Source organism: Zootoca vivipara, chromosome 7, assembly GCF_963506605.1.
Source record: "Zootoca vivipara chromosome 7, rZooViv1.1, whole genome shotgun sequence".
Lineage (NCBI taxonomy): Eukaryota > Metazoa > Chordata > Lepidosauria > Squamata > Lacertidae > Zootoca > Zootoca vivipara.
In genome coordinates, this window is record NC_083282.1 from 44831565 (window position 1) to 44853096 (window position 21532).

Sequence of the window (21532 nt, forward strand, 5' to 3'; positions counted from 1 at the left end):
TTTTTGGGATTATGTTCATGTAAACTATTATTTATTGCTCAGCTTGGATTTGGTCTCCCCCCCCCCCCAACATTTCCTTAATTCAGCAGTATTTTGTTAACTTGCAATTGGCTACTGTTTTTCTTGCTGCTTCTGTTGAATTTTAAACCTGCACTGCATATATGGCATAATAGTGGATTAGTGGGGGCAAGTTGCATTTCTACCTCCCCTGCATAAATCCTAAAGGTACAAAAGTTCTGCCTCTATGGCAGCTTCCTCTAGGGCCTATGATGGGGGGGTGTCTTCCTACTGTAGCATTAACCCTGCTAGCTTTGCCAGGCCTGAACACTAAGAGGGCTCCTTTAGGATTCTAAAAGAAGAATGTAAGAAGTACTTTAATCCACTGCACCTTTTCTCTTCTCAGTGCTGCAGTGATAACAGGAAGCTGCGCATATGCATACAGCAGAGTGTCCTCTTCTTTGCAACTCTTAAAGATACAGGAGCCCCCTCAGGGTCTAGATCTCACATAAGTATGATGCTGGGCAAGCCATTCCCAACCAACCCAACCAAATACTAAGGTGGGTGGGTGGGTGGGTAGAGAAACCAGGCCTTTGTGATTTCAGGGATCCCCAAACTTACCCGGCTTTGGGCCGGTTCCTCCGGCGCCGATTGCGCGGTGGGCCAGAGGGCGGGGGAACGCGCTCCCATACGCACGCACACTTGCTTTTTCTGGCGCCGCATCAACCCGGAGATGGGCAACCGCACTGCGGCGTGCCGGTAACAGCGGGTGGCGGGGGTTGTTGGGGGCCGCACAATTGGCTCGCGCGGGCCACATCCGGGCCCCGGGCCTTAGTTTGGGGACCCTGACCTATAGGCTGAGCTTGTAAGGGCACCACTTCCCTTGGTGACACTTCTGCCTTATGCAAAATGTTGTCCAGACGCCCTCTAGCTATGCATTGCCCTGGGAGCTCTCCAGCATTTTCCAGATCTGAACTTTTGACACATATTTCTCAAATACCGGTAGTTATCTAACACATTGTTTCCCAACCAGGGGCTATATGGCCCCTGCCCCCCCCCCCTGGAATATTCCAAGGGGGCCCACAGTACAAGTGAGAAGTGAAGGGGGGTTCTGATTGGGTGGCTATCTGCTTGGCCAATCACAAGTGGGTAAGGGGGTGGCCCACCAGGGTCTAGCACTCCTTTTTGCCAGTGGTTTTCTTGGAGCAGTCCTGGTTTGTTTCCAGTGGGAGAGGACGATCACTGAGGCTCCCTTTTTGACCAGCAGAGCCCTTGATCCAGAACCCCCAGTTCAGGTAAGTGCAGTGGTGGGGTGGCAATGGGTAGGGCTGGGTGAGCTGCTTGTTGCTGCCGCCAGTGCTGGGCCCAGTAGCAGCCTGGGCCTGACTCTGCAATGTGTAGGGTGCAATCCACCCCAGCACCTAGCCAAGCAGGGTCAACTGATGCTGCTGTCTTGCATCTAGTAAATAACTAAGAGTCTACTCAGAAGGAAGCCACACTGTTTTCAGTGGGCCTTACTCCCAGGTAAGGGTGTGTGGGGCTATAGTGTTTTATCTAGGCAGCCAGGGCTCCTCCGGATGACAAGATCTGTTTGCACCAGGTCAGTGAGGACCACTTCTTGTTGTTTTTTTTAAAAATCCCATATACTGTACAGTCATACATCGGGTTGTGTTCGATGCAGGTTGCGTACTTTCAGGTTAAGTACACGGCAGACCCGGAAGTGTTTATTTCCGGGTTCCACCGCACGTGCATGCGCAGAAGCGTTCTGTGCGCTTTGCGCGTGTGCAGAAGCACTCTATTGGCGCTTCGCACATGCACTAAAGCGCTGCTCAGGCTGAGTACTTTTCAGGGTGTGAACGGCACCCCAGAACGTATTGCGTACTCAACCCGAGATATGACTGTACGCAGAACCTCCTATGCACCTTTTGGACTGTATCTGTAGGTTTCCCCCTCTGTGTCAAATAACGGGGGTCAAATAAGTGTTGTTTACTTTTTATAATACATGGAAGATGGATCTCCCTCAGTTAGTTCTGGACTCTCCTTTCTTGGAGGTTTTTAAGCAGAGGTTGGGTGGCCATCTGGCGTGGATGCTTTAGCTGAGTTCCCTACATTGCAGGGGGTTGCACTAGAAACATAGCCCTTGGGGTTCCTTCCAGCTCTATGATTCTCTGTTTTTCTGCTTCAACAATATTTCATTATGTTCCTATCATTTTATGTAATTGTTTTTTGTATAAATTATAAAAATTGTAAACAAAACATTTACATAGATACCTTTCGACCAGTAGGGGGGGACATGGATGTAGCCAGGATTGGGGGGGGGGGCTGGCTTTTGTTAGGAGGGGCAGAAACTCAGATTTGTTTTGATTTTTTTACTTATTTGTGGGACACAGCTGCCTCCTGACCCCCCCCTGGCTACACCCATGGGGGGCCACGATTCGAAAAAGGTTGAGAAACACTGGTCTAATGGTAGAATGCAGAGATTGTGCAAGCTAGGGTGCAATAGTGATGGGACAGGGTACCCTTCTTCTGTAGATGTTCGAAGGGAGGGAGGGAGGGTTGGATAGTTGGTGAGCTTTGTTTTTTCGAGACTGTAGCCAATAAGCAGCACTATTCTACACATTTTAACTCAGTAGTATGTCTCAGGTAAGTGTGCATATTATTGTAGCCCCAAAGTGTATTGTGCTACAAACCTGCTTCATTAGAGTCAGTAGGAGTTTTTACTTCTATAGGTGCAGGACTGTGTCTTTACAATGTGTGTCTACTTAATTGGACATAAATCTCACAGTGTCTAATAGGGCTTCCTCACTAGTAAGCCTAAGTTTGCAATTCCATACATACACATTTACCTGGGAGTGAGTCACATTCAACACAATGGGCCTTACTGCAGATGCTAACTTTTATTAAAAGTGCCCATATGTCTTTTAAATGGGGTGGAGCAGCAACCAAATCTAATACCTCATGATACGTCCGCTTCATGTTGCCTCTTTTCGGGTTAGGGACGCACCGAACATGGAAGTCCCGGGACGGTTTACTTCCAGAACGGATCCTGTTTGCAACATGAGGTACCACTGTAACAGGCATGGGAGAGGAGAGGGGAAACACGTTCAATTAAAAAACAATGGAGGGTGGAGGAACGGACACACTCAAAACATCCCATCAGAAATTGTGTCAATTACAGTGCCCACATACAGAGGCAAACAAGGACTCACAATGACAAGGGCTGGTTGGTCATGTCCGTGGAAGTGCAGACATGCTGGGAATGTGGGCTTGAGAGACCACATCTTTGTATGAGACTCTGACCTTCCATGTGATGTGCAAAATCTTCCTGACTCAGTGCATACGGAAGGCGTTGAGGCATCACTCCTGGCGGGTGTAACTTGCCCACAACTCACTTCCATAAAGCAGCATGCTCAACACTCATGCCTGGTAGACCTTCATCTTGGTATTGGTCGTTAGCATCACAGTCTCCCATACCTTTTTGGAGAGGCGAGCTATTGCCGTAGCTGCCTTCCCAATATGCTTGTGCAGCTCAGCATTGGTGGTAAGGTTGCTGGTTGTGGTAAAGCCCAGGGAGATAAAATCATCTACCACCTCAAGCATGTGGTCTCCCATGCTGATGCATGGCATGCTGGCGGTGTCCTAACCCAGAATGTTGGTTTTCATTGGGCTGATGGTAATCCTTGATTATAGCTTTCAGTGATTTTTACCAAGGTGGCTCCCAATGGTGTTCTCCTGTAGCATATTATTCCTGGATACCATTCTAGCCACCATTTCAATTCATTTGGTAGATATTGCAATGTAATAAATGGCTGGAATTGTGCATCTCCGTCCAATGGGTCAGGAGAGGTGCAAATGTATTACAGGGCTTGGCTGTAGTTGATGGGATGTGTTAGGGCTCACCCACACTTCCATTTGTGTTGTGCCTAGAAAGCACGGGTCTGAGTGGTTATCTGCTTGACCCAGGCTTTCTAGGCACAGGTCCAAACGGTTTCCCTTTTGCCCCACCCCTTTCCAAGGGAAAACTCACTCTTTGGCGAAAGATTGGAACAAGTGGCAGTCTAGGGAAAACCCAAATTGACATTTGTTTCCATTAAGCACTAAAGACCGGTTTCCCTGGGGGTGGGGGTGGGGGGGAGCAGTGGGACCAGAGGACGTGTGGACAAGCCTCTAGTCTTTAAGGTGCTACAATGCTTTTTCGTTTTTGCAGCAGCAGATTAACGCAGGTACCCCTCTGAAAATATAGAGCTGTTCTCTGAAATCTCAGCATTTACCAATTTCAGCTCATTCCTTCTCATTGTCAGAATTTATCAGCATATCATATTCTGAAAACTTTCAGTGCCTGTGCACTACAGTCTTCCCTTGGTAATTTGCCACTAATTTATGCAAGAGGAGGGAGGGAGAATAACACAAAATTTACATTATGTGGCAGCTTATCCCACCATTGTCCACTAGGGGGGCTCTCGCTCCTTTTTGTGTTCTGGGTTTTTTGTGTTTTTGTGTTCTCATTGACCAACTGAGTTAGTGGAGCCATGAAGCTGTCACAGTTATTATAGTCCTCTCTAGGATTAGTGTTTAATGTTAGATATGCAAGTGGTAGCTTTCATCACAGTGTTTCACATATTTTTTTCCATCACATTGCAGAAGGCATCTAGCAGTCCCACCAGGTGCGATGGGTTCCAGCCACCACTGATGTCCAATGAACATTAATTCAGATAAAGCAGAACTGGGATCATGAAGTGAGAGGAGAGGCATCCTCCAAGCCAGGCCTTTGCTGGTGAGAGAAATGAAACCCCATTGAGACCAAATGATGATTGTGAAGCTGTATAAGGGATTGGGGAAGATGTGTGCTCAGAAACGGAAGCTGTAAAGACTTACAAAAAGAACTGGTATGAGCCTGCAGCTTCTGAAAAGGAGACAATAAGATGGCATGATACTATTCTGTATACACACACATCAAAGGGAAGCAGGACAAGTGGTACTGCTCTCCACTGTTTAACAGTCTGGCAAAGATTGGGAACCTGAGGTCCTTTCGATGTTGTTGGACTCCAATACTCATCATCCCTGACCATTGGGGCTGGTGGGAATCCAATAATATCTGGAGGGCCAACGGTTCCCATCACTTTTGTTTAAAAAAAAGGACCAACCACTAGAGTGGAGAGGTGAAGGAAGACCAGATCGATCCTATGGGATTCACTGCCCCAGAAGGGGAGCATACACCAAAAGGTATAGCAATATTCAAGAAGAAAATTATTACAGCCCATGAATTAGACTTTACATGCCGCCTTATGTAGGGGAAAGTAACACTGTTCAGGACCAGCGTTTGCGGGCAAACTATTCTTGCAGGTGCTTAATGTAAGATCTGATACTTCCTCCTGCTGCAGCACCAGCTGCTGTCCCTGTAGAATGGAAACACTGAATGCAGCCAGGTACTTTTAGACTCAGGACTTAATGGTCTTATGGAGGCTCCCTTTAGATGGCCATGTATATTCCCTAAATAGTGAAGCACACAACTGTTTCTCATTCTATTTCTCTTTCTCTACCTCACTATGCCAAAACAGTGACCAGCATCAGTCTACGAGAGCTGGCATCCCCACACTGGCCCAGGTGCTACCGTAGTGCCAGGCCTGTTTGCCAGTGTTCACAACATCTGCTTCTCTCTAGGTTGTCATCTTGGAGATCCCTGGAGCTGTGGGTTTTGACACTAGCTCTGGTGTCGTGAACCTTTGGTCTCCCAGATGTTACTGAACTACAACTCTCATCGTTCCTGGCCACTGATGAGGCTTGTTGGGACTGATGGGAGTTGTGGTTCAGCAACATCTGGAGGGCCAAAGGTTTCCCACACCTGTGGTAGCTGCACCACCAGAGAGAAAGCCAGGATACATGGCCAACAGCACAGCGCAAAATTGGCCACTGCCATATTTCTGCAAAGACCATCATCCTCGGAGGCTCATCGTTTCCTGTGGGTGATGTGTGTTTCAAAAAAGGGGATAGGCGGTAGAGATTTCTTTTTAGGCTTTTGTGAAAGAAGCCCAGAAGCCCCAATGTTAAATAGTAATACCAAATAGGCAACTAGCCAGTAGATGACAGATGAATTGTTCTTAGATGGGAAAAACCAGGGCCCTCACTTACATTGCTGACTGGGACCCGAGCAAGCTAGTAGTTGTAAGGAAGTTGCATTTCAGGATATAGTGGGGGCGGGTGGGTGGGAAAGAGTCATCCTTCAGCTGGTGCTGTGCACACAGAGACAGACAGAATGTGTGGGATGTTATGCGAAGGGCTTGTTCTCATTACCTCGGCTGCCTTAAATATGTCAGCATCCCATTGCCTCAGAGGAAGGATCGGGAGCAATACTGTGCTAATGGGGACTGAGGCCTTTCAGAAACTTTTAAATCCTATTGTCATTTTGGCTTATTTTCTGACGATTCAGAGTATGTATGATCTTGGTGAAGAAAAGGGTGAGCAAAGGGGGATATAGTGGCAAAAGGCCACTTTTAGGGGATGCTGAAGGTAGGCAATTGTTCTGGAATCAAATATTGTGGATTCCGCAAACGCTTCCCCCAGCAAAAACATGAAACCATCTATCACATATAATAGTAAAGACAGAGTTACGTCAGTAATGCATTTTCCTCACCCTGGTTGTTGGTAGGAACACAGGGCAGGGTAGGGATGAGGGTGAGGGAGAGAGTAGAACACTGTGAAGAAGATTACTGGATTTTAATGGTAGTGGGTGGTGTTTCAGGTCTGGCTGACCATCCAAGGAAGCCCCCAATAGGAATTTTTAAACATCTGTCTACCTAGTTTGAAATCTTCTCTAGTTCCCACTTGATCACTTCAGAAGAAATAAAATGTTTCACTTTTATAATTTTGTCAGTGTCCAGCTCCATACATACCTCCCCCAAAAGCCACTACATAATACTCACATTTATTTCAAAAAAACAGCATGTACATGCATTCACGCTGTACTACACATGCATAAACCCTAACACAAAAAAACCAGATAAACGATATCCAATATGTAATATGTTTCTTCTTCCTTACCACCCAAGTTCTTCTGTGAAATTTATATTCCCAAATATTCATCAAAGGAGCAATCTATTGTTTCCTAATATGGGAACAGCAGTGGTTGTGCCTCCATCAAAGGAGGATGGAGAAGTGCAATTAAACGCTACTGGCTTTGGTTTTGGTTCTCCTTATTAATGCACACTCCCATTTACTTTGCATCCAGTACACTCCTGCCACTGGTTTCGGGAATTGTGTATACATACATTTTGATGCATTTTCCTCCAAACCAGCTTCAATCCAAATTGGGACTTGCTCATTGGGTAAGAAAAGTCCCACCTTGTCTCTGTCTACCAGTGGAGATAAACAACGGGCGACTTAGATATGCATCAAATCACGTTCATGAGTACAACAATGTGCAAACATGATGTGAAATGCAGTGATATGCAATGACCTCATCGCATGTGTACATGTGTAACGTGTACAGGCCTTCACTTCAGTCCAGAGTGAGTCACATGATTACTCAGGCTGCCATCTCTCAGCCATATTAGTCCCTCCCACATAGTGGGTCTGTTTTCTTCCAGTCTAAGTTCTGCGACTAGAATCCAGGTTGTTCATTGGTTTCCTGTTAATTTTGCTGCTGCCTCCTTCTCTGGCAAAGGAAGGTTTAATGGGCATCTTACGGGGCTGAGAGAAAACAGACCTAATGGGAGCTCATCACCTGTCACTTTTTTTCTGTATCAAAGAAGTGTACTTCATGGTTACTTTAGAAAAAAAATTGTATGAGGTTCTGAGTATGATGCAGGGGGTGGTACAATCCTGCCCCTTTGTGGACCACCAGCCTGGTTGTATCAAAGAAGTGTATTTCAAGGTTACTTTAGAAAAAAAAATGTATGAGGTTCCGAGTATGATGCAGGGGGTAGTACAATCCTGCCCCTTTGTGGACCACCAGCCTGGTTGTATCAAAGAAGTGTATTTCAAGGTTACTTTAGGAAAAAAATTGTATGAGGTTCCGAGTATGATGCAGGGGGTGGTACAATCCTGCCCCTTTGTGGACTACCAGCCTAGTTGTAGTTTCTCAGTGGTGGAAAGTGAGGCACTGACTTTGCAGCTGGCTTTGTGTTTCCTGGCTTTCTTGTGGGTTTGGTCAAGTTTGTCAGGAAATTTCCAAAATGAAATTCTTGGGTTTCAGGCCTGCCTGGATGTCACACCGACTAGAAACCCATCCTTCCCTCAACCCCCTCCCCTCCCTAAAAACTGGATAAAGTTGTCACTGCTCCAAGGCGTACAAAGGCTAGTGATGATTACTCAATGATGAGTACTTTGCACATGTTCAGAGATTATTCCTCCCCCGTTTCCAAGACTGGCAGTGCAATTCTATATGTCTTAAATATTTACTCCTAGATATGGGATTATATGATTGCAACCTAAGTTTATAACTTGAAGGTCTGGAGGACCTTGGCTCATATTTTGGCCCATCCATATGGCTAAAATAATTAGTTATTCCATTTTTATGGAAATACAGTTTTGTTTCTGATGTTGGCTATTATTATTATTTTGCCCCCTTAGGAACCCTGCATGCTTCTGAAGCAAGAGTTCCTTGGTTTGGTTTGTTTAAAGATGTGATAAATTTGTTTTCTTGGATTTGTATCTGTTCCCCTAAAAATGTACTGAGTTCAAGAATCTATGCCATGTGATACGGCTTAATTTCTAAGCGACAGGTGTTGTTGGGGCTCCATTTTGGAAGTTTCATACTCATGCCTGCTCACATGGAAGGTATTCCCTCTGTCCACGGGGTGTGCAGAATAATCAGGGTTTCTCAGTGCAAGGGACGGGGACTACAGCACTCTGTACATGTTCAAAGGCCTTTTGCCCCTGTGTGCTTTACAAGTCCTGGTGAGGGAAAGGGCGTGTGTGCATGTGTGTGCATGTTAGATCACACACACACAGCTCAAGAAGTCATTACAAAGCCATTACAGGATAAGAAAAGTTGTGTTGTGTGTCTCTCTCTCCCCCCCCCCCCCTTGATGACGGTGATAGTGCCACTTTGGCTTCTCCCACTGTTTATTCCTATTTAAGCTTTTTCAATAAATCAGTCCTCTCCATCTGCCTTTTAAAAAACCAAAACAGCAAACCCCAAAGTTTTACCCTTTTCTCCCCAAATCTTGGAGAGTCCACACTGTCCCCCACCCCCGCCCGCAAAGTTTGCAGCTGTCCCACTACATCGCTGCACCCGCTTGCAATAATAAATAAAGGAGCTGGTTTGGATTTGGGAGGGGGGCAGCTGAGAGGGGGCAACGGGCAGCATTTGAAAATCTGTGGAGCAGAATTCCTGTGTTGAAGGCAAGTCTCTCCCTCCCTCTGCCCTCATTGATTTGAGGCGGGGAGGAGGGAGGCGGGGGAGGGCTCTGCCTGGGTGGTCTCTTCTCTCTCCACTTTGGTGAGCTGTTGCTTAGCAGCTAATAATAGGAGATGTTTGCGGAGTAATTTGCCTCTTCCTCGGCCAATGGGAACCGGGGCACTTTCCCATCAAACCAAACCTTCCTCCCCCCGCTCCTCTTTTCAGGATCTCGAAGGAGACTGTTTGTTCCAAATGTTGGTGGGACGGGATCCGAGGCACACTGCACCGCCGGGCACCCGGGCGCCTCTCGTTTCTGGGGCTGTGTGAGTTTTCGATCGCCGTCTTCTGCCGCGCGTCGAAGGGACCACGCTGGGAGGCGCCGAGGGCGCATGGGGCGCGCTTGGATGGCCTTGGATTCGCCCCCATAATGTCCACATGGGATCCCCGCAGCAGCCACTCCTCTGAAGCCTCCGACCCCGCGCTTCTCCCCTCTGGATTACCGTTCCCGGGAAGCCGCCTGCGCCCCTGTGCCTCCCGCCAGCACCGTCCTCGCTCGACCCTGGAGCATGGCTTCGGATCGGCCGGTCCCGGGGGCCGGGGGCTTCCTGGGAGAGCTCCCGCCGTCTTACGCGGCGGCGGCAACTGCCAACTCGGATCTTCTCCGGAGACCCAGCTACTGCCACGCTGCCTTTGCCCTCAAACAGATCTCCAAGGTAAGGGAATGGGGCGAAGGCGCTTTCCCACGGGTGGGGAGTGACTCCGTGGGGGGGGGAGAAGTAAAGTTGGGGCGACCCCGTCCACCCGGGAGAGAGGCGCGCAAGCAGCTGCAAGGAAGGGGACAAAAAAGGCGAGGAATCGGCGCTTCTGGGCCCGGGGGGCTGGAGAAGGGGGGTCCTCTTAGAAGCTTTCGGCTTCTTTGGGGCCAGGGAATGAAGGAAGGGGGCAGGCTTTCGCCGGCGTGCTCCAGAACGAGCCCGCGCCGTGGAGTTTGTTTATGGAAAGGGAGCCGTCCAGGAGGGACGCGCGGGAGAGGCCAGCCCGGGATCGGATCTGCGAGGGGAGACGGCGGCTCGGGGGTGGGTCTGCGTGGAGCGTTTCGCTCAGGAGCGAGAAAGGGAGGCGGGTGGACTTGAGTCGCTGAATCGGTGGAAGGAGAGGGAGGGAGACAATGGGAGAGTCTCCCGCAAGGAAAGGCAAGAAAACTTGACAGGTCAGAAGGACGCACCTGAGGAAAGGGTGGAGCGGACATCTGCTCTCCCCAGAGTAGGAAACTAGACTGTAGTAGGACTCCTTAACATACCGGCTTGCGATTTGCAGGGCTCCTTTCCTGCCTCCTTTCTAACAGGGCACTTCAGCTGCTGGGTTGCTCTGGAGGTGAGGAGTGTATCTGGAACTGGGGAAGGGAAGCAGACCACCGCTGAGGAACAGAGGGGGGAGATTCCTGCTGGGCAACCTCACAGACTTAACACATGGATTGTGGCAGGAGCTTCCCAGCGGCCTGTTTCTCCACCCTGAGTAAGGGATTCATCCACATCTACAGCTGTCACTCAGGAGTTCATCTCTCTGCAGACTGGGAGGATATGGGCACTGGCCTCCACAAGTTCCTAGCAGATGGAAGTGCTGTAGGGACAGGCAGGCGCACACATATATGCCCCCACAAATAATCTATGGCAAGATTCTTGCTGAAATGCTTACTCCCAAAGGCTTGAGGTCTGCTTTAACCCCAGTGCCAGCTACCCTGGGGCAGGATGTTGCTGTTCCCTGTAGCAACAGTGTCTTGGCTAACTCTTCATTTCTCTCCCCAGGGTAAGGCTGTGGGCCAGAAAGCCCCGCTGTGGCTGCGGGCCCAGTTCCAGGCCCTGCTGTTTACATTGGGCTGTTGGATCCATCGTCACTGTGGCAAAGTACTTTTTGTGGGGCTGCTGGTCTTTGGGACGCTGGCTGTAGGGCTGCGAGTAGCCTCCATAGAAACGGATATTGAGCAACTCTGGGTGGAAGGTAAGTTCCATTTTTTGTGTGTGTGAATACTGGGAGGGCTGCATAGCGCTTTAGGACATTGTTGGGTGATGGTGGAGCAGTTGTCCAACATAGTGGAAGCAAAAGGCCTAGAAAAGCCTTTTTTTCGGGAGTTGTTAGCAAAGGGGCCCCACTCTAAGCTCCACACGTGTGTAAATCCAGATTTGCACACAGTTTCTTGGAATTGGCATCTTGGGAAAACTACCAAGTAACAGGGGGATAGAGAGCACTTTCTTGGATATAAAAATGTATTCCAGTTTGAGGAACTAATAAAACCCTGTTCCCCCATTTTAACTTTTTTTGATAATTGAAGAAGAGTTTGTAAGCCTTGAGAAAAGCTTGAATTATGTGACTGTCAAACAGGCTAGAAAGACTCCAAGACCAGCTGGCAAAGTGATGAAAACAAGAAGCTCTTTTATTTAAAAAGATAATTGCACAGGGAACGATCATGCTGGGAACTTCTTCTGTGCAAGCCCCATTGATATGAATAAGAGCTGGATGATAATGTGCGAGTGCCCTTGTGCAACTCCATTCAAGCTGACGGGGCTTCTCCCAGAAATGTTTTCAGTGGGTTGTGCCAGTGGTTTTTAAGCCAGTTCTCTGATTTTTAGAGCCCAAATCAGAATTCTTTTGAATGTTTGTTAAATACTATTTTCCATGGTGGTAATGAGCACTGTTTGTGAATACTGAATGATGGGACAGGCACTTTCTATGCTCTAAATTTACATGTAGACTTGTGGGGTGACCTGGTATAAAACTGGAGAATGTGGGGCTGCCTTAAGTGCTTTTGAATAATTGAAGATTGTGCCAACAATTATGGTTTGGATTTAGAGGCACCTGGCAGTTCTGTTCTTGGAGGTCTCAGTAATGAGATGTATCACATTCATGACACCCTGCCTTGCAGCCCATTCTTCCTCTGACTTGCTCATAGTGGTTTCCTTACATGTGGTTTCCAGGCAGTCTGCCATCCAAGCACTATACAGTGCTTGACTCATCCTATACCTTCAGACCACCTTCCAGAAAGAAAGGTGTTGTGGTGATCCCCACTGACTTCCTGTCCAGGCATGGACTTTTCTTCCCTTTTTTTGGATTCATTCTTGTTTGGATATATTGGTCTCAATCTATGAGAAACAATGATTTATACACCAGAAATATTGGGAGACAGACCTCTCCCGTAACCCAAAGGGTTTGGCGCTGTTGTGGTGTTATAGAGAGAGATTTCTACCTTGAACTTGTTCCGCAAGAGTGTGTGCGAGTGTGCATAAACCTTCCTATGCTGCTCTGCATGTGTGTGCCTGTGTTCGCCATGCTGTGTATGCAGTCCAGATCCCTATCGGTGCAAATACATGCCCCCACACAGACAAGTGCAATTAAATTATTTTCCCCATCTCAGATAATATGGTTTTTTCTTGCCACCGGGCCCTGCTTGCTGCATTGCATTATTGACATTAAAATCCTAAATTACCTTTCTGAGGGTGGTGCTGAAGGAGAGGATAATTACTGTCTACAGCAGAGCTGTCAGTTGAAGTTTAACTTGGGTTACACTTGCCTGCCAGCTGAGAATGGAATCGGGTTGAATGCAAATAGCCGAAAGCAAAAGGGGTCACCCAGGAGCAAATCCTAATTTCCTACTGGAAACATTTGATAAAAATGATGCCTTTGTTATTAATAAGTTCAGCATGCTATGTTGCCCCCTCCATTCTCGGCACTGCTGTCAATCCATGTGGCAGTGCCTGGGGTTTGCTCCTTGCTTTCCATCCCCTGCTTATTGCAGTCTCCTCTCTTTTCCAACACCAGGTTGTGCTGAGTTTTCACACCCTAGGATTTTTATTTTATTTTTATTCTTTTTTTAAACAAAAAAAATTGCAAGCAGCCTGGGAGCTTTCCAAGAGCAGATGTTTCTCTGTGATGACTGTCAGCGATCTTTGGCGTTCCACACCTCCTCCCCCTGCACAACCCCAGCTCCATGTGTGGTCCTAAACTACTCTTGGATTTTGTTCAACAATAGAAGCAACTTCACTCTTCCACCCTCCCACTCCCTTTTAAATAAAACCCACACTCACATGAATGCCAGTAAAGTTTACCCACCTGTTTCACACACTGAAGGGGGACTGGAAAGGGGAAAATGCCTCAGCCTTAGCCTTCTGCCCCCTCCCCTTCTCTCCTTGCTTCTGCCTTCCAGAGGCTTGTAGCAAAAAGGAGATCCATCAAGACCTGCAGCTGTTAAACATTTAGAGAAGGGAAATCCCCTTTTTGTAACCAGCCCATCTCAGCCCAAATCAAGAACATCCCCAGAGAACCTGCACGGTTGGGCTTGTACTTATTTATTGCTTTTGATGCTGACATTTGCTCAGCTTTAAAAGAAGAAAAAATCTGTTGGCTGTCCCATAGTTGGAGTGATGGCCTGTAAGCTACATAAAGCAGACGGCACACAGGATCTAGGTCTTGGGGATGTTGCACTGAAAAGAGCACTAAACTCTGTGGATCTCTTTGGTTGGACGTTTTGTTTTGCTACAAATTTATATTTGGATATATGTTCATTTTGAGATTAAAAAGTGCTCAGTGATACTATTTTACTTTAAATTATGCATGTTAGAACTAAGTACTGCAACAAACAGTGTAAAAAAGGCAATATTCTGATTTATCACTTGCATTTCCTTGAATCACAGTTTATCCTCTCAGCTGGCTGGCATTTGCCAAGCGGGGCTTTGCAATATTGTCTTTTGGTTGGCTGCTTGGTGTGTGGCAAAAAAGCTGGCTGGGAAGAGTTGGCATACAAATAGAAGTGGAAAATGTTCACAGCTGTAGATCTCCTGTTGTGGATAGTTCTAGTGTGTAAAATGTTGCTGTGATTACTTGTTTGCTGTGATACAGGCTCCTTTCATTGGAACCCCATGACACTCTGAGGATACTTCTGTGAAGCTGTGCTTTGAACTGTACTGCATCCCCCTTATCTTCTGTTGTGGGCCATTTGGATCAGAAATGGTTTGCTGTCAAGATTTGGATTCCTAGACCAGAAATTCCTTAGCTTCCCTTGCATCCATGAAGAGCAACATGCAGCATTGATAGTGAAAAACCAGCTGAATCTAACTGTGAATTATTCATTCTGCGATATGGCAGTTGCTCCATGACTGAGTTTTGTTCATGCCATGCCCTTTGCCACATTTGTTTGATCTGATTTGTGCATAGCACTGTACAAATGCCTCTGGAGAAAGCTTCTTTTCATAATGATAGTATAGATGCTCTTTCTACCAGTGGTGCTTTTCACTAACTTAAATTAGACAAATCCAGGAACACATAATTTGAAGGAAGTGACCATTGACTCTTGTTTGAAGGTCCCAGTCTCTATACTCACAACTGTTCTTTGAACAAATATCTGTGGTAGCTTCTCACACTTTTTGCACTGTGGTACACTTCAATCACGCTGGAAAAGGTGGTTGAGTGTATTTGTGCTCAAAACATGAAGCTGTCATGCAGTGTGTGGACCAGAGTGTGTATGCGCAGGGTGAAGCACCCTGACCTTGTGTATAGTGGAAAACAACAGAACATCTGATTGCTTAAAACAGATTGGTGTATCGTTCTAGGCATTAGTGTAACCATGGGTGTCTCTCCTTCCAGCCCAATGGTCTTCCCTAAACTACTCCTTCTACCAACCTCTTCCATTTGTAATGCTGTTGTGGATCAGCCTTTGCCAACATGGTCACCTCCAGATATTTTGGAATATAACTCTCATCACCAAACAACATGAGAGATAGCAGGAGAAAACATGTTTAAAAGAAGGAACATGCTTCTGTGACCAGTATGTTTGGCCCTTAGAATGTTCTCTCTCGGTGTGTGTGCACATGTTTGTTGTCCACAAGAGAGAGAGTAGGGAGGAGTATAGATACAGGAGTTTAAAGAACTGCCAAATTGAATTGAACCACTTGAGCCTTATTTATGAATGGTGTTGGATTTTACTGAGGCAGGTAAACGGAAACACTGTGGGAATAGATCAAACAATTTGATATTGGTGAATGAGCTGTTTGCCCTACTGATATCCCATTTGGGGGTTATATGAAGTGGTTGGTAGATCATGTCCATGGAACTGTGCTGTATCCACTGATGCACTCTGACTTCACACTGTTGTTTAGTTTAGATGAGGAGAGGAGACAAAGGACCTGCTGGGTAGTGATGGGATGGCAGTGTGTCATCCCAGGTCCATCTTAACAGCAGGCTCTGCTTGTTCCTTGTATTGACATTTGGCTTTAGCAGTGAAAGACTGAGCTCCTCTCTCACAGTTTGGGCATATACTGTATGCCTTTTCCTTAATTCCACTCTTACTGTAAATGCTCATGTTTAAGAAACTGGCTTTGTTTCCTATGTATAAAGTGACCTCAGAGGACTGTGAGGAACTAAGAAAGATCTATTCCATGAATATCCACCGAGTCTTGTTAGAATTGGCATCTTATTTTTGGAAATGTTGAGATAAAGGAGGAGTGTTGAAGTCTGAAAACAATTTGGTGTAAAATGCACGAATATATCCCACATCTACCCCATGCAACAGTTTATATGGCAAGTGTGCATTTCTCTCCAGTTTCTGGGTCCCCTTCTGTGCAATGGCAGCTGAAAGCCTTGAATTAAGCTCAACTGAAAACAGCAAGGTTACCCACCTTGACTAAGGATCAGGTGTCTCACTGTGTGATATACCATCTATTCTACAACAGTGTTGACACCAGACACCTCAACCATTATTATTATTATTTAAATTTGTATACTGCCTTTCATCCGTAGATCTCATGGCAGTTCACAGCTTAAAAATACGAAATAAAACCACAAAAGTAAAAATGCAGTGAATGGGGAAATGCCAAGAGCTGATGTCAACAGGAACTGACGGTAGGCACTTATAGGTAAACCTCTATAAAGGTACTTGCCTGTTGGCATAGTTATGACCACGGTAGCCTGCTGAGTGGGAATTAAACCCTAGAGCTTGGGGCTTGAAAACAAACCAGCATTGGAGAGGCAAAAGGTCATGGCTGATTTATAGGCTAAGGGTGACCTCAAAGGAAGGCAGGTTTAATCTTTAAGCAGAACATTTTGGTGTAGCTATGTGGCTGCAGGGCCTTTTTAAAGGTTGCTGCTACTGAATGGCTGTTCTGCCAGAGGAAATGTTTTTATCTTTGAATTCCTGAGAGTGTGGGGAGGCAAGAAGAACCAATGAGGGATTTTTGCCCACCCATACTGGAACTTGCAAGGATTTGGAAGAAATGAAGAGTTTGATGGATTACTGCTGGGGCAATGGATAGACACCCTTGTAGGACAGATTGCAGACAGCATGCTGAGGTGATAAAACCAGTATGCAGAGATCTGGAAGGTACTGTTCGAGAGACTTGGTGGTGAGCCCAGTTGCTGTTCTGAGCTGGCAGTCAAAATTGACCTTGAACATGTTTCTATATTTTGAACGAGTCAGAACACCCAGAGTGGACAGTAGTGACATTTTCCAGGATAAAGTGTTGTAAGATGCCTTCATGCTGGAGAAAATGAAATTGTTTCACTGTACTGGCCTATGTCTTGGGATAGGATAATGTCAATATATAAAAAGGAATTAATTAATTAGCACAGGATTTAGTGAAGCCAACTCCTGGCCTGTAATTTGTGGAGTGGCGTGATTGAATTTCTACTTTATAACCTGGGAGAATACTTTGATGCCAGATGCAGCTCAGTTCTCAGTAGTGTTTTGAGGGAGTGAACATCTAAATAGATATGACTAGAGGTAGCTTGTAAGGGAGGGAGATTCTGTAGTTTGGATGCTTGTAGGGTACACAAAGTGGGCATTTAGCTCAGAATGACTGGGGAACCTAACCTCATTTGGGGACTTCAGCTCAGTATAACAATCATGCACCATCGTCTTATCTGTATCTGATGCCCAGTGAAAGATGTCTAAACTGCCCATTTGAAATGATAGCAAAGAATGGTTCCTTTAAAGAGTGCTGGGGTTCTGAGTTGGTGACATCTATCTTGTCTGAGAGAGCTGATGCCTGACACATTTACAAACTTAGCCTGATATTCCTGCAGATGGGAGAGGTGAAGCAGCCTTTAAATCAGGTCAGACCTCAGGGTGTTTGAGACTGGAGATGAACCCCATGAAGGCAGGCCATGTGAGAAATACTAGAAGGCCCAGTATATATTCAATGAGGCTTTTCTGCTCTGAACTCTCCTTCTGAACAGATAAATAAACTGTGGATGTGGGGCCTGCATACCTCGCTCACAAGAGCAAATAAACAAGCCCCCAAAGCAGCTGAGTGCAGAGGCCAAGGGGGCTCCAGTGTATATATGTACGTAATGTTCTTGGGTGGCCAGCAGAGGTGGGTGGCCTAGTGGCTAGCAGAAGGCTCTGAAGTGGCCTTGGTGCTGATAAGGGTGAGAGGACAACTTCAGGAAGGATGAGAGCCATGGGGGAGATGGGTGACGTGAACAAGTGTGGTTCCTTTCCATATTGTTGGACATTTGCATTCCTTAGAGGCAAAGAAGGCTGGCAGCAGAATTAAGGTATCTATAAAAAAGAGTTTATAATCTCACATAGACAGTGTGAAAGTAAACTGTACTATTTAAAGTGGAAAAGCAAACTCCAGAATGTTGTGATGCAGGGGAAGTATATGGATCCAACAACGATAGGAGAAACTAGGTAATTCAGGGAGTCTGGGTATAAACTTAAGGCCTATCAGATTTCCTCCATAAAGAAATCCACCAGGCTGCCACAGGGGCACACAGTTTCTGCATTATTTTTGGAGTGTGTCCCAGCATCTTTCCCTCATACCCTCCAAAATTTTATAGACAATTCCTCATTGTTTCCAAGAAAGAAACTGTATATCTTGTACTTTTTTTCCACGGAGATGTCTGCTGGTATGTCCTTTGATAGTTTAAATTTGGTTAAGAATCTATGTGTTTTCTCTTCCTTCTGTAGAAGTGATGATTCTCCCACACTTGCTATATATTAAATAAATCTCCTGGTGTGGAAGTCTTAGGTAATGATCAGTCTAGTCTTAAGCCAACCTATTTCCTAGGTTCTTCCATAGTCACCTTGCCCCTTTTCTTGGGCTGGCATTTGACATGATTCAACACACAAACTTCGGCACAATGAAGAAAAGAGGTTTTAAGTTGGGCAGAATCCATAGATATGTTTTAAAAACAACACCACACAAATGAAAAAGCAATTGTCTATGGGCCACAATGGAAAAATGCTACTATCAGTGCAGGTAGGAATGATGATGACAAACAAGGACAAAGTCCAACAAAGAGGGAAATGCCATTAGTTTTGTTCTTTTTCTTTGTTACTACCTATTTCCATTGGTAGTAAATGCCAGTAGCAGAGTAACACTGGAGTTAACTAAATGCAGTTGTTTATAACCACACTTGAAGAAGAAAAAAATAATTTTACAATTCTTATATGCATCATACGGTAGTATTTATTGTGATTGCTAATAATTGCTGTGAGGGTTGCACATGTGATCGCACATGCAAGTAGTAAATAATACCTGCAGAATAGAAAGTATTGTAACTACTATTTAAAAATAGTGTATTTGAGGATACCCTTCAGCCTCTCTATCCTCTAAAAGAGAGAGAAAGAGTGGGAGAGCGTTGGCCATTATCCTCTAAATCTGCTTTGTTTTCTGCCTCTGCTTTGACATTTGCTCTAAGAGGCATCTTCTACTGTGACCATGGCCGGCTTTGAAAGGATCTTTCTTTTCTCAGACTAGCTCAAACTTGCTAGAGTTGCCACTCAGGCTGTTTCAGTTTCCCAAAGAATTGAAGGGTTGGGGGAGGAAAGAGCTCCTTTTGTTGAGGGGGGGGGGTGGACAAGGGAAGAGTGAGAGGACGGATGCTTCTAGATAAAGATGGGGTCTCCCCACCTCGCTGATCTGGTTGTACATATGGAGATTCCATTTTTAAATGATATGTGAAGAAGGGTGTCTGACCCAGCCCTAGAGATTTTATTTTTTATTTTATTAGCAAGAGCTGTGAGTGGGGAACAGAAAGTGGAGAGAGAAGGAGAGAGTGTTATTCTCTGATCCATCCCCCCTGGCTTGGAAAAGTGGTCTGAGTTCAAAAAATTCATTTCTTGCCTGAATGAAGGCAGCAATGTGGAAAAATTTCGCCATTCAGAGGGGGATGAATGTATGTTTCAACCGCACATTAAGTCACATTAGCAGGCAGTGGAGTGCTTAATGTGGGCATTTTTCACAGCGGCCAACAGAGGGGATGATTAGCATAATTAGTCCAGGCAACTCTATACATATGGAAATGCCAAATGCGTAAATGCCAACACCAGTGGAAATTTATGTCAATGCTGACAGGAGTCTTAGCAGTGAATGGCTCCCAACTGAATCTCTTTTAGCCCCCTTTTTCGGGGGTCGGGCTCTCCCCTCGTCTTTGGCCAAGGCTCCTTCATGCCGTTCCTCTCCCTCACCCGCCCCCTCCACACTGGGAACCTGAGCCCTTCGGATTTCTGGTAAATAAAGACATTAATTTAGGTCTGGGATAAACAAAAGGCCAGGCCAGGCCTGGGGAATGGGGAGTAGGCCTCAAACGGGCCTTTCAGTGCTCTTCTTAAAGCCAGCTCCCCCATCCAGCCTGCCAGCCACCTCCACCCCCTCTGCCTTGTTTATTTAGAAAGCAGCCCGGTGTCTCTGTCTTTGTCAGAGTAGGTTTGTTAGAGAACAAGCACCAAGGGACACGGCGCTGCACATCTCCCCCTACTTCGGCCCTCAGCAATGTTTAGCCCCAGGGTGTCATTTTAATGGGGTGCTTGGGCTCCCTTGCTTGTCTTGATGGAGCTAGCTGCTTTTCCATGGTGAACAGGATCCTGGTTGGACGTGTTTTGACAGCCATAGGCCAGCTAGCGGCTGGCAGGCCTTTCAGAGCAGCCGGGACAGGTAAAAATGGCTCTTTTAGCACGCCCCCAGCGAGACTTCCTCCCGAGCAGCATGGCTCCTTTCACAGCCTCCCTAATCCAGCTAATCCGCCCCTCAACACTTTGAAGGTGGCCCAAGGCATGTGCGCACAGCACTGTGTTGAGGACGCTGCAAGAAATCAGATTCGGCTGCGGCTGCCACTGCCATAAGGGAGGGAGTGTGAGAGGGGGGTGGGTGCATATTAGCCTTCGCCATCCTTTCTTCACTGCTTCAGGCCTGTCAAGGAATCAGATCTCCACATGGATATGGAGGGGACACAGCTGTCCACTTACTCTCTGTTTAGCTGCATTATTGAATTTGTTGCTGATGGGAATAGTCATGGATTAAACCAAAACATAAGCTGTCCATGATGAAGCCTCACTTTCAACCTGGCTCAGTTCCAAGCCTATCTAGACTAGTATCCTGCTTCAGATCAGGCAGCTTCTAGTTGTTGGGGTTTTTGCTTTTTGCTTTTCAGGAGATTTCCCAGTGAGTAGAGATGTGGGATAATCTGCCAAATTCACAGTTGATGCCTTGACACAAGCAGTCAAGGATAAGATGTATTCTTTATACTTCTATGTCATCTAGATCAACATGTTCACAAATGCAGTCAAAACGTAGGTCTCTGAATCCAGATAAACCCGTGCAGTTGCAAAGAAGACAAACATAAGTCATCATTCAAAAAGATTCACATTTAACGCACTATTGTCTTGGACAACAAATAAGCTGTCTTCAATGTGTAGCTATAAAACCTAATATTCATGACAGTATTGATTTGTTTAGATCAAGGATCTTAAAGCAAAATACCACATTACAACAATAACATATTTTATCACACTGAATTTCTTATTAAGTAGTGCATTTCTTAGGAACAATATCGGTTAATGATTTCTTTTGTTATATATAGCTGTTTTATTTCTCTTTTACTGGCCTTTAAGTTTTTATTTCTCAAGATCCCTTGTGTAAATATGCAATTAATGAAGGATGCATACATACCTATGTGCATAATTAGTGTGGTTTGCGCTGCAATCCTATAAACATCTATCTGGGAATAAGCCTATCCTTATTTTTTTGTTTCTGATTTATCTGTTCTGCTGTTCATAACTATCCTAATTAATGACCTTAGTTTGCCTCATATGGTTTTAGATCAGGCCTGCAGAACTTATGTCCCATTAAGTCAAGCCCTCCCACCATGTCTTGTGTCTGCCTGCTACCTGTTTGCCTGTCGTCCTATATTTTGTTCCTTTTCCAG

The 21532-nt window shown here is 45.9% G+C and overlaps 1 protein-coding gene across 3 annotated transcripts in view; it reads left to right on the forward strand.

Moving 5' to 3' along the window:
• Window positions 1-2983: 2983 nt before the first annotated feature.
• Window positions 2984-21532, forward strand: part of PTCH2 (patched 2) — a 60306-nt gene continuing 41757 nt past the window's right edge. Inside the window, exons 1-4 of one of the 3 annotated variants that reach the window (XM_060276946.1) lie at window positions 2984-3059; window positions 4639-4771; window positions 9563-10050; window positions 11143-11335. In XM_060276946.1, coding sequence (XP_060132929.1) covers window positions 9904-10050; window positions 11143-11335 — 340 coding nt within the window. In that variant the 5' untranslated portion in view covers window positions 2984-3059; window positions 4639-4771; window positions 9563-9903. The other 2 variants (XM_060276947.1, XM_060276948.1) reach the window with 2 other exon arrangements.